The sequence below is a fragment of the Ailuropoda melanoleuca genome, chromosome 1, assembly GCF_002007445.2.
Source record: "Ailuropoda melanoleuca isolate Jingjing chromosome 1, ASM200744v2, whole genome shotgun sequence".
NCBI classification, from domain to species: domain Eukaryota; kingdom Metazoa; phylum Chordata; class Mammalia; order Carnivora; family Ursidae; genus Ailuropoda; species Ailuropoda melanoleuca.
In genome coordinates, this window is record NC_048218.1 from 196585631 (window position 1) to 196602323 (window position 16693).

At 44.1% G+C, this 16693-nt stretch overlaps 1 protein-coding gene across 2 annotated transcripts in view; it reads right to left on the minus strand.

Moving 5' to 3' along the window:
- Positions 1-384: 384 nt before the first annotated feature.
- Positions 385-16693, minus strand: part of PTN (pleiotrophin) — a 117644-nt gene continuing 101335 nt past the window's right edge. The window contains exon 5 of one of the 2 annotated variants that reach the window (XM_019794094.2): positions 385-907. In XM_019794094.2, the coding sequence (XP_019649653.1) occupies positions 855-907 (53 nt within the window). In that variant the 3' untranslated portion in view covers positions 385-854. Of the gene's footprint in view, positions 911-16693 lie in introns of both variants that reach the window. The other variant, XM_011218346.3, reaches the window with a different exon arrangement.

The window sequence follows — 16693 nt, forward strand, 5'->3', positions numbered from 1 at the left end:
TTGAGTTAAAAATGTATAGCTGTACAGCTACACTACGTATACCTAAACCCTCTATAGCATTTGTGCCCAAGAGTGAGTTTATTAGTTTGTATGGTAACAGGTTGACTGGGGGAGCGTAGGGGACGAAGGAAGAGGGTTGCAATATCAAATCACTGCACACAAAATCACCTTTTTTCAGCATCACCTTGATTTATTTTCCTAGTCTTTTTTTTCCTCAGAAGGAAAAATAATTTCATCAAGAAAACAAATGTTCCTGCCAAAGTGAAAGAATTTCTTTTAATGCTTTTCTTAAAAAAAAAAAAAAAAAAAGTCAACATTGAATTAGGCCATGCTCTGCCCCCTCCCCCCGTTTTGCTGACCAAAATCCATTGGCAGAAAACAAGATCTTTTCCTCAGATTGGATGATTATATTTTATTGCTGCTTTGTTTAGTATATATTTTTCTCAATTGGGAAAAAAAGTCTAGGTGAAAAAATTATCTAACAAGAAAAGTAGTTTACATGGTCATAACACTTAAATTGCTGCCAAAAGAAAAAAAATGTAAAAAAAAAATCTTAAATGTAAAATATCACATAGCTTCAAAAAAACTTACCTCAATTTTCTACCATGTATCATGTACTAGAAGTCAACTTTCTAAATAGGATTACAGTCCTTTATTATAAGCCCCTAGTGGTCCTATGGTATACATTAAAAAAAAAAAAAAACGCTACTACAAAATTTTTGTTCTTTTTGTTTCTGCCTATTGTGTACTTAAGCTATAATTTTTGAATAAAAAGCCTACATAGGTATAAATGCAATAGTTAACTGATCCTGTTTGCTGATGTCCTTTTCACGTTCCACAGAAGGTGGCGTCTATTAGTCCAGCATCTTCTCCTGTTTCTTGCCTTCCTTTTTCTTCTTCTTAGATTCTGCTGTTGATAAAAAAAAAAAATAGAAAAAATCAGTAAACATCAGTAAACAATGGGGGCACTTTTCTTACACAGTTAACCCTTGAACAATCGGGTTGGGGGTGCCAACCCTCCATGCAGTGGAAAATGTGGATGTAACTCCGTACCCCCCAAACTCAACTATTAATAGCTTACTGTCGACTAGAGCCGTTCCTGATAACATACATAGTCCATTAACACATATTTTGTGTATGTCTTATATACTGTATTCCTGCCACAAAGCAAGCTAGAGAAGAAAGGTACTGTGTGCATTAAAAAAAAAAAAAAAAAATCACATCTAAGTGGACCCAAGCAGTTCCACCCCTCATTTCTCATGGGCCAACTGTCATTGTCCAGGAATGAGATGATTAGATGGAGAGACAAGGTCCATGTGCGTGAATCTGCTTTTGCCAGGAGAGTGCCTAGGAGAACAGGCAGGAGTAATACAGCCTCCCTTCACGTGACCCTCCTGTAAAAGCCTGTCATCTTATTGGCTGCCCCCTTTTGGTATACAAAATACTGTCTGAGGGTCCTACTTAGAAAAGAGAGACAGGGCAGACCTCCCTGAAAGAACACACCAGGGACTCACTGCTCAATGGAAAGCTACATAAAAGCTCTGCTTAGCCTCTCCCTCCCCATATGCCCTTTCCATGGCGCTGTTGATAAGCACTTTTCCTGCCAATTTCAAATTTCCTCTCCTGATCCACCCTTTGCTTATATATTTGCCAGCTATTCAGATCTGAAGGACCAGCTAGGAGCCACTTGGAGCTTTGACTCTGTAGAGTCTCCTAGTCTTGGATGAAGCAAATGGAATGTACCAACCTGGGCTAAACCAGGTAAGTAAAACCGTGAGGATCTGAATCAAAACATCCCATCCTTTTCCATTCCCTCAGCCTGCTGTCTCCCTTTGCCTAGACAGCGGAGAGAATACAGTGTGGAATAGGACATGACAGCTTTGGCTCCAGAGATGAGAATGGACAGAATCACTAGGCTAGCAAGTGAAAGGATATTGCTAAATGTTTTTAAGATCCTTCCCCCTGTTTGGCCCACAGTAGTGGTAGAAACATTGGGGTTAGGTACAGGCTCTGGGGCCAGACTGTTGGCGTGTAAGTCCTAGCTCCATTGCTAAGTTACTCTGAGGCTTCCCAAAAGCCAGTTCATGTATTTGTGTCTCAGATCCCTCACTCGTTGAGGGGCATACGAATCGTACCACATTCTAGGGTCCAGAGCCACAGTAAATGAGTTGTAGAAAATCCCCTGAGAACAGAACATGGTGTAATAGCCCTGGCTCAATAAAGGTTAGTCTATTATCACACTAATGAGACCTGCTAAGAGCAAGAGGTCATTTTTCTGTATAGTTAATATTCTTCATCACTCCTAATCACATGGACTGAACAGGTCCCTGAATGTGCTGAACGATGGGAATACTGGGACAAGAGGAACAATAATGATGGCCGCCAGGGATTGTTCACTGGATCACAGGACTTGTGTCCAAGAGGGGCCTACGGGATCTAATGCCAATCACGTATGTTGTAAAAACCTCAGGCATTATATACAAGTCCATTATATACTAGGTGAAGTAATATTTCCATACAAAGTAATCGTCCTAAGCTCCCTTTCCTCAAGCTTCAAGAGCGCACCATCCACAATTATGTCAGGAGTTGCTAACATCCTGCTAAACGGCTGTTCACAGGTCTCCACTTTGTTCACCCGTATCCTTCGCGTTCCGCCTAACCTGAAGAGACCTGAACTTTCACTCTCTTTTCGCTTGTCATTATGTCTCTTCCTTTTGACCCATGAAAGGTAAGATGACCAGAACTTCCCAGTTCAAAGATACTTATAAAGTCAAATTCTATTTTCAGTTTTATTTCTGAATAGTCAGTGTCTTAACATTTAATAATTCCCAGTCTTTGGTTGACATTTTAAACAACAGCTGTTTATTAGAAAGGTATCCTCAGAGAATAATCTAGGGTGTCAGCTGGAATATAATTCTAGTCTCTGTTGTCTCAAATTCTCCAAATTCCGTACTGGGGAATGCCCATATTTTATATTCACTAATTAACAACTTGCTAAATAACAAGTAATCAACCAATTGCCCGTTTAATCTGCGCAATGCCAATCAAAAAGTTTTTTGACACTACTGGCAAGTCTTCAGGGCATTCTTCTGACACACTGCAGACCTTAAGTCCACTCTGGGTTCAAATCTACATAGAAAAATGAGGAGACTTTAGTAGAAAGTAGTGGAAAGAAGGATGAATTTCTATTTGCATAAGGTCAATTTGGTTTCTCACATAAAAAAGGATTAAAATTTTTGAGAATAAGAAAGAAACTTGGGTTGGTAATATTGCTTCCAAACAAAAGCAGTTTTTTTGGCGACTTAGGTACATTTTACTGACACACTGAATGAATGTTGTCACTACTTATCTCTGTGGCCTCAAAAACAGGAACAGCCTCTCAGGTTTTACCCACTCTACATGAGGGTTTGGGGTTTTTTTATATTTTGACTTGTGTATTTATTAGAGCAAGCACACAAGCAGGGGAGGGGCAGAGGCAGAGGGAGAAGCAGGCTCCTGGCTGAGCAGGAAGCCAGATGAGGGGCTTCGTCCTGGGATCACGACCTGAGCTGAACTAACTAACAGAGCTTAACTAACAGAGCCATCCAGGCGCCCCTCTACATGAGAGTTTTTAAATAATATCATGGAATCTACAATCTGGAAAGAACCTAGTCCAACTGCCCTATGTAGCTGCTGAAGATACTGAGTCCAGAAGAGTTATCTGTCAGTCATTCCTCAAGGTCCGCAGTGATCCAGCTGCAGAATCAGAGGAGTAGACCATTCTCTGACCTCCTCCCACAACACAGCCCTGCCCCCATTGCTCATCCCCTCTCTAGTAACTGCAGTCGGTCTTAACTTTGTACTCATCTCTCGGCCATCATTCAGATCCCCTCCCTTGGCTTGAGTCTCTACGCTGAGGCCTATTCAGTTCCTAGAGCACATCATTCTTTTTCTCTCTTAGTCTTTGGCCGTCAAAGCCATTTTTCATTCCATCGGCTCAGCTCTTCCGCCACCACCTCCATCTTGTTAATTCCAGCCATCCTTCAGGTACCAGTGTTGACACCAACTTCTGGTTTGTTCACTGCTTGGTCTGAGTTAGAAGCCTTGTCTCTTGATCTCTTCTCTCAGAGCTCTGTTAGGACTGTAACTGCCCCTAAGCGTTCAGCTGTGTGATGGCACAATCCCAGCTCACTGCGACTTCCCGGGCCCCTAGCCCGGTGCCTAGCGCATAGCAGCTGATCGGCAGCTCTTCAGTGAAGTACCTAAATCTCCAGCATGGCCAGAATCCCTGCCTCACTGACTCACCATGCCCTCCGCTTCCTGATGGCGGTTCCTGGAGGTTTCCTTGCTTACTTTCACCTCAGCCATTACACACTGCATTCTCTCCTCCCATTTTTCCTCCTACCACCTGTTCATTCTTGAAACCTTCGTTTCAATTTCACTTCAAGGCAGCCTTCTCAGAACTCCCAAACTAAGCAGATTCCACCCACAGTTAGATCCCTCCATGTGCCTCTCATTGCTCTTACAAAATTAATAGTTCAATTCTAATTGCATACCTAATTAACAGACATTTCCCCCTTTCTGTGAGGGCAGAAGACTGTATCTATCATTTACATCTGTGTCGTTAGTGCCTGGCACATAAGTGCTCATGAAATACTTATTGCATAAAAGTGAAGAAATGAACACTTGGATGGGAAACAAAGAGTCAATTCATTAGTATATAAGACATTAAGGAGTATAAATTCAGTCAAAATCTTGCAGTATTTCAGTACTTCTTTAAAGATATTTTATGAAGAAAAAAAGTACAAACATATATAAATGAATGTTACCAAATTTCTCAACCCTTTTTCTTGTCTTTAAAATAGAAAATGGAATTAACTCTGAATAAAAGTTATGTCCCATGTTAGTAGCCTGTCAAGGTTACAGTGAGATCTGTGAGCATGAGGGTCACGAATTGGCTCAGAGCGGGGCTCTACAGGCGTAAAGCAAGCGCTTTGTAATAGGGTCCCGTAGCGGCTACTCTTCACGGGGTTCAAGAGCCACTGTGATCAGTATCCTGATGTCAGACACTAGGGCGCCTTAGTTCACAGTGAAAAGAGCCAAGGCAAGGCAAGGAAGTACACACATGCCACACATGAAATAACACCCCAGGCTCCATGTCACTCTTCCCCACAGACACTGAGGCTGTGAAGCCCACATGGGTGCAAACAGGATGGGAGCCATTGTTGAAACGTGAGCACCAAGCGCACCTGCCTGAAAAGTGACTTGTTTTGTTCCCTTGGATGATCCCTACCAGGACATCCCTGCACTGAACGCTCACAGTGGTGCTCTCGGGGTGTTTTAACTTCCTGGGGTTCTAAACTTTCATTCCTTCTTTGGCCAGTTTCGAGGTGACGGAGGATGGTATGCATTGTTCTCGCTGGTATGTCAAACAGGTTGTTTCTTTAAGAAAGTCCTAAGACTTTCTTCAGAAGAAATACTCTAGAAAGGATGCAGGCTTCTCCTGCTGCTATGACTCACCTGGAAGGCCATCTTGACTGTATTCTATTTAGAAAACTCAACATTTAGCCAAGAAAATGCTTGTGACACATAGCAAGTTCTGATGGGGGAGAAGAGAGGCCGTGAGAAAGCACGGGAATTAACAGGAGTCATCCTACAATAAATTCTGAACTATACATCTTAAAAATTCTGATTAGAAAACAAAATCTTTAGGACAATGAAGAAACAGTGAAATTCTGCTAAAATCATACCAAGAACCAAGTCCTCAAATAATTGATTCTAATCCAGATCTTCCATTTACCAGCTCTGCGATGTTGGGCAAACTGGTCATGTTGCCTCTGTTTCCTGTAAACTGGGGATAACAACACCTAGCCTGTCCTCCTCAGAGGCCATCATGAATATCGTGTGAGTACAACCTCTAATATCCTATTTGACCACTACTGTTCAAAAAACATTCATTTATTCATTTAGCAAATATAACCTTATATCCACTATATACCTGGCCCTGTTCTAGATGCTGGGATAAAACAAGACAAAATTCTGCTTTCACAGAGTTTACAAGATTTCAAGACTGCTTGCTGTGAGAGTCTTTCAAAATTGTAAAGTAAAAGTATCTCTTAAGAGTCATGGGTCTGTGGCAGCTACTTTTATGACCCCAATGCCTACTTCTCTCCTTGCTAGTTTCTCATGGCATCATAGATGCCTACGATGTAAGAGAGAGAGTATCCCAAGGGAGAATTAATAATTAGAATGTCTATAGGAGATTTAGCCTGAAGTTAAGAGAAAGTTTCTCCTCTCTACATTAGTTCATTCTCCTTAAAAATATTACTTTTCTAGTTTTAAAAGTAATACAGGCTTATATAGAAAATAAACATAGATATATGTTAACAGAAATTACCCATATTTTCACAATACAAAGAGATAACACTTCCCACAGTGGGCTCTATTTATGTTTCCTTTCAATGAATTTATGTAACGCATACTTTTAGCAGGAATATATTGACAGTTGGTAAATATTTTATACTAAAACTTGTTATTTTCCTACCACTGCATATACTTTGCGGCATGCCCACAGAGGATTCCTGTATGACCTTCCATCCCATATCTTTTGCAACCTTTCCTCTTTTGCTGGTCAGTGAGCTTGTTCTTTTTGTTACCATAAATAATGATGCAATTCATGTTTTGTAGAAAAATCACTGTATTATAAAGGGTTGGCTTAGTATAGATTAGAAGAGGATCTGGACCAAGGGGCAGGGCTTTGTAAAGCTCTAGATACGCTCTGACAAATTTCTTTCTCGAAAGGCAGTACTCATTGAAATTCTTAGCAGTGTCTTATATTGAACCACATCCCGGCAAGCTTGTTCTCAAAAGGCAACTAATCAAACAGCACACATCATCTCTTTTTCATCTGTCGCAGGGCCTTTTAGGAACAGGACTGCCATGCAGTTGGTACAAGGAAACGTCTCCCATTTTCAATATTTGAGAGAAAGTTGGGGGAGGGGCCTTGGAAGAAAGGTAACAAGGTAAAGGTTTTCAGAGAACTCCAGGCAGCTGTTATGTCAAGAGGTAGAAGAGAGGAGAATTCTGGAACAAGCTTATCTCATCTTCTTACCAAAACGTCTTGGCTCGATTCCCTTTTTTCCAGAAGGCCTGCCTGTGCCTCCAGGAAACATAAGAGGGAATTGAGAGATGAAATGGTTGAGTGGAGCATGGACTTTAACTAAGGGGAGTTCAACTCCGTTTGCTACTCACTCCAACGGAGTAGCTTTGGGTCATTAAGCCAAGGGCAGGAATTACTGATTTGAAGAGAAAAAAAGATTTGCACCTTCTCAGAGGTAGAATTTGTATACGAGGCGGCTATGGACAGTCAGAAACGGACATTGTAGATTCAGAGAGCAGGAGGACAGGGCCAGCTGGAGCCATGCCAGAGAGGCCATGGAAGCTAGCCTTTGCAGACTCATTCAGTAAATCATGAGAACTGGGGCGCCTGGGTGGCTCAGCCAGTTAAGGGTCTGCCTTCAGCTCGGGGTCCTGGGATGGAGCCCTGAGTCGGAGGCTGCTTCTCCCTCTCCTCCCCATTCCTGCTGTCTATCTCTGTCTCTCTCAAATTAATAAAATCTTTATAAAAAGAAATAATGAGAACTGAGTGAAGGAAAAGGATCATATCATGGTCAGACACTCTAATTACAATGTAAATATGCCCAAAAGGCTGGAAACCACCAACATCCTTTTCCTGTTTCATGATCCTATTTGAAGGAACGTGCCTGTGCTTAAGAATTAGCTGCCCACTTACCTGAAAATACCTAATCCTCACATCACCTAGCTGTTCCTCAGAACTGGTAATAAGGCTTGTTGAATCCTGAGAATACAACTCAGTGATCTGCCTAGAGTCCAGGTACTAGACGGCTCAGCCTCCTTCATTAAATTTCCCAACATTTCAGTTTAAAGTGGGGTAGCATATATTAAGTTGCACAACATAAGAAGAATGCTCTATCCAAAAATCAAAAGTATAATCTTTACAAATTTTCTTAAATCATCCTCAGGTCTGTTTAGTCCAATGTCTGTGCAATTATTCTGTTATTTCTTCTTCGATTTCTTCCTTTGTAATACCACTTGCTTCGTTTCCTCTCTTACCGACTCAGTGCATTTATTTCTAGGATTATGGATGGAATCCATACAGCCAACTGCTCCTCTGTGCTGCCCACACGCTAATACCTGTTCTTTCCCTCACCGTCCACTTTCCTTTTCACCCATCAGTTGTGTTGCACAGTACCCACCTCTCCGTCTCAACCATCTGTCCTCCTAACCTGTCCTTCCTGCTGTCAAGGAGACGGGACGGTACGTGCTCGATAATAGTATGCGTCTGTCTGACAGAGGCTAACAGGTCTGGACTCTACGAGGAACCTCAGTCTTGCCCCTACTTACTCTGAGAGGTGACTCAGCACTTAACCGCATCTCCTCATTTTCCATTTAGTGGAAGAGATGAGGAAATTATTTCGTTGACCCCACAGAGGAAGCTTCAATAAAAGACACTAAACATGTCCATTACTTTCCAAAGCAACTCGCCCAGTATTGGTAGATACTTCCTTCACCTCTCTCCCTTCACCCAAGACTCCTCTCTATAGCCTTTTCAGCCTCCAGTTTCTCCACTCCCCTTTCTTTAAAGAAAGCAGGAGAGATACCTATTGGCTCCCCAGCCCATCAAGAAAGGGACCCTTTTATTCTCTTTATTCAGTAGTCATGAGCATGTCGGGGTCACTCCCTGACCTGACCTATATGTATGTGATACCAGGTAGAAAATCATCAACATGCCTGTGGTATCCTCATGTATTAGCTACACCTGTTCATTTGTTTGCAACAGCTGAACACAAGAGAGAAGAGCCGTGAAGAAGGGGAGCAGAAGTGCTTCATCTGTAAGTCCTTTAATCCATGGTGTTCTCACTTGTATACAGTTACAGGAGGAAAACAAAAGCTTTGTGTGTGTGTTGGGGGGGTGAATCTGATATTAAAATCAAACATAGCTAATGCAAGGGACGCTGCATGTGCAAGGCATGTGTCTGATATCTATGTTAGGGTGTGTGTGCACATGTGTGGTGGGCGTCCCAGTCACTGTCGCACCTGCTGGTGGTGGTGGCTCTAACTTCAGTCTCATGTCATCCAAAGTTTAAAGAACTCTGTGGAGTTAGGCAGAGTGATAGACATGCGTATGTGTGTGCATACACACACGGAGGGGAAATTAAGGTTGGGTTTCCTATGTTCAGCAAAAGCATCTCGCCCTTCCTCAATCTGTGCACCACTCTGAAGCCCTCACACTTCTTCACCATGACCTCCCCACACAGATCCACTGACTTCTTCCACCCCAGCACAGGAAAGGTATGAAACTTCTGCTATCATATGTACATGTTCAGAACTTGTTTCTGCAAGAATAAGGGCCCAGGTAGAAAATCTGTCTTATTATCAAATCTTATAAATTATGTTGGTAGCCTAAGCCAGAAATGAAGTATATTAAGTAGTTCCCACTTAACACATCATTACCTTCTCTTATCATACCTGATGTGTAACATTACATGACTGGTGCTACTGGAAAATCAAATTTGGATTTATGTCAAAGGGGGAAAGTTTAAAGTCTAGAATATTTAAAATTCTAGTAGATACAGTTCCACAAGTCATTTTTTATTTGCTTCCCCACCATTTTTTTGGGTTCCAACTGATTCTATGTATCACTTGTTATGGGCTGAATTATGTCCCCCTCAAAAATTCACACTGAATTCTTGACCCTCATACCTCAGAATGTTAGTACACTTGGAGAGGGTCTTTATAGAGGTAAGTTAAAATGAGGTCATCAGGGTGGGCCCTCATCCAATAGGGCTGGTGTCCTTAGCGGAAGAGGGAATTTGAACACAGACGTGCACAGAGCGAAGACTGTGTGAAGACGCAGAAACAAGCTGGCCATCTATGAGCCAGAGAGGTCTGAACAGATCCTTCCCTAAACCCTTCGGAAAGAATCAACCCTGCAGGAGCCTTGATCTCCGCCTTCTAGCCTGCCGAACTGTGGGAAGACAGATCCCTGCTGCCGAAGCCACACAGGCTGAGGTACTGGGTTACACGCGTGTCAGCACACCCGTACGTCAGTGAATCAGATGTCACACTTCCATTTTTGTATCGCTCTCAGAGCACCCTCAGTAATGACAGAAGTGCAAACACGTCAGTTTACTGCATCTTAAATGTGTCCCCCAGAATGTTAAATATGCACCATGTAAGGACGTGTAAGGATTTGAGGACCCTCCATGTGCTCCTGCGGCCGCCCGCTCCCCTGCATGCACACCTGCCGGCTTTCCCCACCACCCGCTCCTGTCGCCCTCACGCACCCCGCACTCTGTCTACAGCAGCGGCCAAGGCCAGACTTGAAGAGGTGCCCCCAGACTTCTCCCTCCTTAGAAGCCTTCACAGCAGCTCAATTTAGGGCTTTTCTGTGTCTGGGTGAAGGTGGGAAAATATGCTTTTCTATTAATATGATATTCGAAAGCCTTGCAAGAGCAAATGAATATGTGACCCCACAGTCAACAGCGCTGGGTCTTGTCCCCTGTGGGCCCGAGCAGTGGGACCCCAGGAACATTTTTACCTGCCTTCTGCTCTTTGCATTTCTGATGAGCTCTCCTACAAATAGTGTTTACCCCTCTAGAAAACATCTTTTTTGTTCTTTTCCTTGCCTCTTGTGCTGAGCAGCCCTGCTTTGATTTCCCTCAGTGCAAGCTGGCCGGAGTTCCTGAGTGCGCGCGGAGCGTCTCGCCGGGTCACCAGGATGCTGGCGAGACAGCAGAGTCACCATGACTCTCGCCGCGCCCAGGCGGCGATCTGAATCGAGCTCAGGGTCCGGCCTGCAGGCTACGCTGCACCGCTCTTACTCTAGGGGACCGGAGCCCCTTTAAAGGACCCCAGCTCGAGAAACGTAGCGCGAACGGTTATTATTTGTTTTAGTGCACTCAGTACACAGAGCCTTGAGCCAAAAATGATCTAACACACCTCAACCATAAATGACCCCGAACATGCATCTGGTAATGTTTCAGGATGATTGTAGAAATCCAATCCAGAATTCTTAATTTCTTTCAGAATATCCAAAGAGATGCCCTGGGGAGCCCTCCGTTTGGAAAGCATTGGTGTGACAGAAATCTGGAAGAGGACTGTTCTGAGTTCAAGTTCAAACCTGACCCCTCTCTGGCTGGGTGACCTTCTGCAAATTGCAACCTTCGTGCCCTGTTTGTAAAGTGGGAACAGATCTTGCTGGAGCTCCTGTGAGGATTAAGTGAGACGCATGTGAGCAGCTTAGTGCGATGCTGGTCACGTCACAAATACTCAACAGGAGCCACTTTTACGTGGCTCAGAAACACTGGTGATAAGAGCTACAACTGAAAAGGCAACGCGCAAATTCTCAGTCCAGAAGTCAGGAGGGAGAAATGCAAGTGCTGCAGGGGGGAAGAAAGAAGGTCCCTCAACCCCATACCTCATTCGTGCGGACACTGTTGTACTACGCAGCCTCCTTCACACTAAGTCCGACAGAGCTGTCACGTGTGAGCACAGCTAGCGAGGCTCCGAGCGCGGCATTCACCAAGGGAGATAAAACCTGACACACAGAGCGAAGTAAACCCCGCAAATGTTTATAGTCCCCGGTTCTCACATTGGTCCCAGCCACGGGGACTACACATCCTTTTTCATAAGGATGGGAGTAAGACACCCAAATGACTCTTCTTCCAGGTGAGCAAACGGTGCCCCAACAGTGATTTCTCTGTAGGTTTGGAGCCCGAGAATGAATGATGTGCCCTATTGAACCAGACAAGGACAATCTGGAGGGAGCGTCCTTCATTCATTCCTTCATTCACTCGTTCTCATCAGTGCTATTCACTGAACTCCTCTCGTGGACGAGGGCCCAAGAAGGAGAATGAGCTGTGGCTCCCGCCCTCAGGAGGTTCAGGGTTGAGAGAGGCAAAGACACACTCACTACAGAGGAACGAACGGATGTCTCACCAGAGCGGCCAGTCCAGCAGAAAGACAGCAACCTAACGCTTGGGAAGGGAAGTCTTGCAAGTTTTAACACTGGTCTCTTCTAGTTCTTGAACAAAACAAAGTCTCTTTGGCCTCAGGAACTTTGAACTGGGCCCTGTTTCATTTAGAAACTAGTGTGGCTTCCTGATCTATAGGCAAGGCCCAGTTCCAAACCTGCTCTCCGAGAAGGCTTCCCTGGTTTCTCTGACTGAGCCTCCCTCCCCGCCCCCCAGCCACTCTAACACTGGGCTCTTGGGTTTGTAAGACCACTTACTCCAATATGTAGTTATCTTTTTAGTTAATTGTTTTTGTCACTATTGTCTACCCCCCCACACACATACCCTAGAACACAGAAGAGGGAAGGAAACTCGCTTAATATCACTGGCACCTGACATACTGCCTGCTCCATGGCCGGCTCCTCACAGATTTTATAAATAAATGAATAAATTGGAAACAGTGCCAGAGGACTGTACGATTCTCTTTCACAGCATCTGTCACTCTGCAGCACAGGGGGAGGTATCCTGCTGCTTTTCCTGCTGCTCTCTGGGCCCATATAGGTCGGCAGTTTATCCCTGGTGCGAACTCTCTCTAGCACATGGCACACTTAATACTTGCCAGTCGAACAAGCTAGATTTCACAGAATGAAATGTATGATGTCGGAGAACAGAGTCCAGGTTTCTAGAACGACAGGTGCAGAGAAGCAGGTGTGTAAGAACTCCTGGCCATCCATCTCCCGGCTGTGGTGTGGCTGGGTTAACATCTGGAGCAAGGACCAGGCAAGAAGTCAGTCTGATGATGCCGGGGCCACGTGTCCTGCTAAGGGGTCAGGGTCTGATTCTATTGCTGATGGAAAGCCAATAAGAAACTGAGAGACCTGTATTATTAGCTACAACCTAAGGGTCTACCTTCTCGGACTCAGTGTCCTCATACGTAAAATTAGGAATGATGAGAGTATTTCACAGTTTTTGTGATTATTCGATGACACAGTGTACACTCAATATACTAAAATATACTCCCAACATACAAGTCCCTCAACATTAACTGTAATTCCTACTGTTGTAAGCGCCATAGTTCTTTTGCCTAAAAAGCTACTGAGGGAAACACCCACCTCAAGACTTCCGTTTGGAAAGAAGGAAATAGTTTTAAGAATCCTGCACATTTATCAAGCATTTTTACATATCTACTCCATCTTGACAATAATGAGGTATTCATCGTAGACTTCAGTTTACAGAAGACAAACAGTTATTCTAATAAAAAAGGGGCGGAACTAGATCTTCTCATTTCAACTACAGTGTCGTGAATGGAAAATAAAATACACATGTTGAAAGACATTTCCACAGCAGAATAAAAGCAAAGCAAACCTTAAGACCAATCTGAGCCAGGGTTTCCCTCTGACCAAGAAGGACAAAGTTCCCACAAGCTTCCCCAGGCTTCTCTTTCCAGTCAGATGCAAGGACAGCAACCACCAACCCTGTCGGGGCCTCAGGCAGAAGGGAGCCCATCCCAGGCTCCCCTCCACCCCTCTCAACACCATGGAGAGTGTCTCAGCCTAGCAAAAAGCCTCTGCAGAGTAGCGCCATGCTCATTGCTAAGGGACGGCAGAGCCCTGAGTCTAGAAAGAAATGTTGGGAACTTCTTTTATCTTTAAAAGAAGCAACAACAACAACAAAATCTACTGAGCAGGAGAGAATTGAGAATGCTGGGAATATGACTTTACTGACCCCCTTTCTCATTTATAATCAGCTGCCAATGTCCTGCACACAGCTGAGTCTTGCACTCAAACAGTTGCCGGTCTTTTGATCTTCAAGGGTGAATCGTCAAACCTAAGAGAGGGCTAGGCAACTGTCCAAAAACAAGAGCAGCAAGATGGGAACATTTTGAGAAACAGCTGCGAAGGAGTAAAAGGAAATGGGGTTCCCAGGAGCATCAATGGGTGGACAGGACAGCAGGAGGGATTAACATGGCTCCCTGGCCCACCCGTAGCATAGACACGCCTTCCTGTGCTCCCACCTCTTCCTGTCCCAGGCCAACCTGGAGGCTGACACAAATGCCACTCTCGCCTGTCAGTATCAAACAGACTCTCACAATACCCCTTATTTATGTATCTTGTTTAAAGAGTGACGACTAATAATTTCCATTTTGACAATAACAAGATTCTAGAATGTTCTAAGATAATCATTAGGCCACATCTTCTGGAGTCCCTAGGAAAATCTCAGCTCGTACAAAGGCCTTCTGCACGAGCCCCGATGCAGCCTCAGCTTAGACTGCACGCCAGTGGTAACTACCAGAAGCCTGCTCCACTGCGCCATACCTGCTCACACAGACGGGACTGCCTGGAGGGCATGGCTCTCCCGCAGGTGGGCCATCTTGCCAGCTCCACTTAGCTTGGCCATCTTCTCATGCCCTAGTGAGTCCATCCTCCAAGGGGACCGCAGAGAGACACTGTGGCTTAGAGGCCTGCTCTTTGCCCTCTGAAGGGTTCTGGGCTCTGATCATTTATGCAGCGCTGTCGGCACAGCCTGGCCACGGTTCCCACTTTCTTCACTTGCCCACAGCTCAATTATCGCCACGGTTTTTTGTTTTTTTTCCAAACTGAAAGGACTGTAATGACTCGACAAAAAAAAACAAAAAAAACTGGTGGTTCCAACAAGGAGATACCTAACTCACCCTACAGCGGAGGAACTATCCCGATAGGAGATTACTCTTGGGGACTTCTCCAAGAAATGTCATCAATGCCTCGTCTAGGCAAAAGGAGTAAGGATGAGGTCCGGCGAGGTACTTCAGTACATTCCAGCATTCCCGCACACTCCCTGGCCGGCTGCTCACTAAATATCAACTCAAGACCCATTCAGCAGCTCTTCTCATATTTATAGGGACAGTTCTGAAAGCTAAAGACACATTTCCCAGAGTCCCTTGCAGCAGGATTTTATATGTGACCTAGTTTCCAGCAAGCAGGCACACTTTGAGTCTTAGGGGTAGAAGTCAGCAACCAGGAAGAAAGGGCCCAATTTGGGGAAATTGGGTATTTTGGCAAGAAAGGAGGCAAAAGTATCTGGTTTCAAGGGGACAGGTATGGTGTTCAATTCTTAGCATATGTGCTAAACTGTGGGTAATTTTAGCAGGAGGGTTCTGCTCCATCAGTCACGTTTGGCATGATTAGACATTTCTCTTGGATCTGCTACCTTCTGCTGCAAAACTGTTGGATCCAACTCAAATCCTCTGGCCCTTCTGGAGATTCTGTGAGCTATAGAATACCCCTGAATAAGCCCTTTCTGCTTAACTACTTAGAGTAGACCTTGCTGCAACTAAAAACCCAAATACAGGATTTTCTTAATTAATAATTGTAATTAATACTCTCAATTTCTTGTCCTAAGAAGTTAAAATCTCCAGTGTCTAATGCAATTGCTCGCCAGTTTATCCCTGGTAGATTCTGGCCACAATGAAGCAAATTCCAGTTACAATCTTTCCATCAATGACCTCTCCAGATCAATCCCCAGGAAAGCTATATTCTAGTTATGCACCTTTCAATTCTTATGTCTACATAAGAATATCAATATTCTCTCTTCTTCTGGGCATATAATACAGAAGAAGAGGACTAAAACCTCTTCTTGGATTTAGTGGGGTTTCAACACAGGAGAATCTTGAGGTCAGAGTTTCCAACTTGATATCTAGTATTGCTGAAATTGTACCAAGGCTAGAGTGTGGAGTTTGTACAATATTGACAGAACAACAGGAAGAACCATTTCTATCCAATGGACTGGAGTGTCATGAGTTTTAAGGCGATTTTTAAAGCAAGAGGGAGAGTTAGTTATGTGCCAGAATTCAGGTGCCAGCTCTCCCCCAAGCAAGTCTTTTAAACTTTGGCCTTATTAGGAATCGAGTCACAATGATATTCTCCAGGCTTTTCTTAATTTAATGCTGGGTAGTCACAGCCTAACCAACATCTTTATGTTCCCTTCTCAGATTTAAAGAGCATGTTTTCCACACCGAACGTCATGTTGCTTCCATATTAAGCCACTACCATTTTTCAAAACAAAAGAGAACAGAAATCAAACCAAAAAGCACATAAAACAAACAGATTAAAAAAAAAAAGGCAGACAAAAGACCAGAACCTGATGATGTGTTTGATGAGAAGAATGATGATGGAAGGAGAAAAGGTACTTTCTGGCTATGAGCTCAGGGTCTGGGTTAAAAAGGCAGAAAATGGCACTGAACGAGAAGAAAACCCGGAACTGATTCTGCTCCTAACCAACAGGATGGGTTTAGAAGAATCACTGGTGTTCTCTGACCTCATCTGTTCCATCAGGGTTACATCAGATGACAGGCAAGTTCCCCAGAAGCTTTACTGTTTAATGGTTCTAGACATCGAAATGTATGTACCGTGGCCCAAGTTTCATGAGCGTATGAAGCCCGGAAGGCAGCGCAGTGCGGTGCAGAAGGCAGCGGGTCTTTGGTGTGAGTCTGACGTTGAATCTCCATCACCACTTACAAGCTGTGAAGTGTTAGGCAAGTCACTTACCCTCTCTGGGCCTCTGCTTTCTCAAATATAAAGTAAGATAAGTACAATGTAGTGCAGTGTTGCTTTGAGGCTGAAATGAGGAGGAATGCCTATCACAGTGCCCGACTCAAAATTAGTGGGTTCCCTACCTCTCTCCTTCCAGAATTAAAGTAGTGG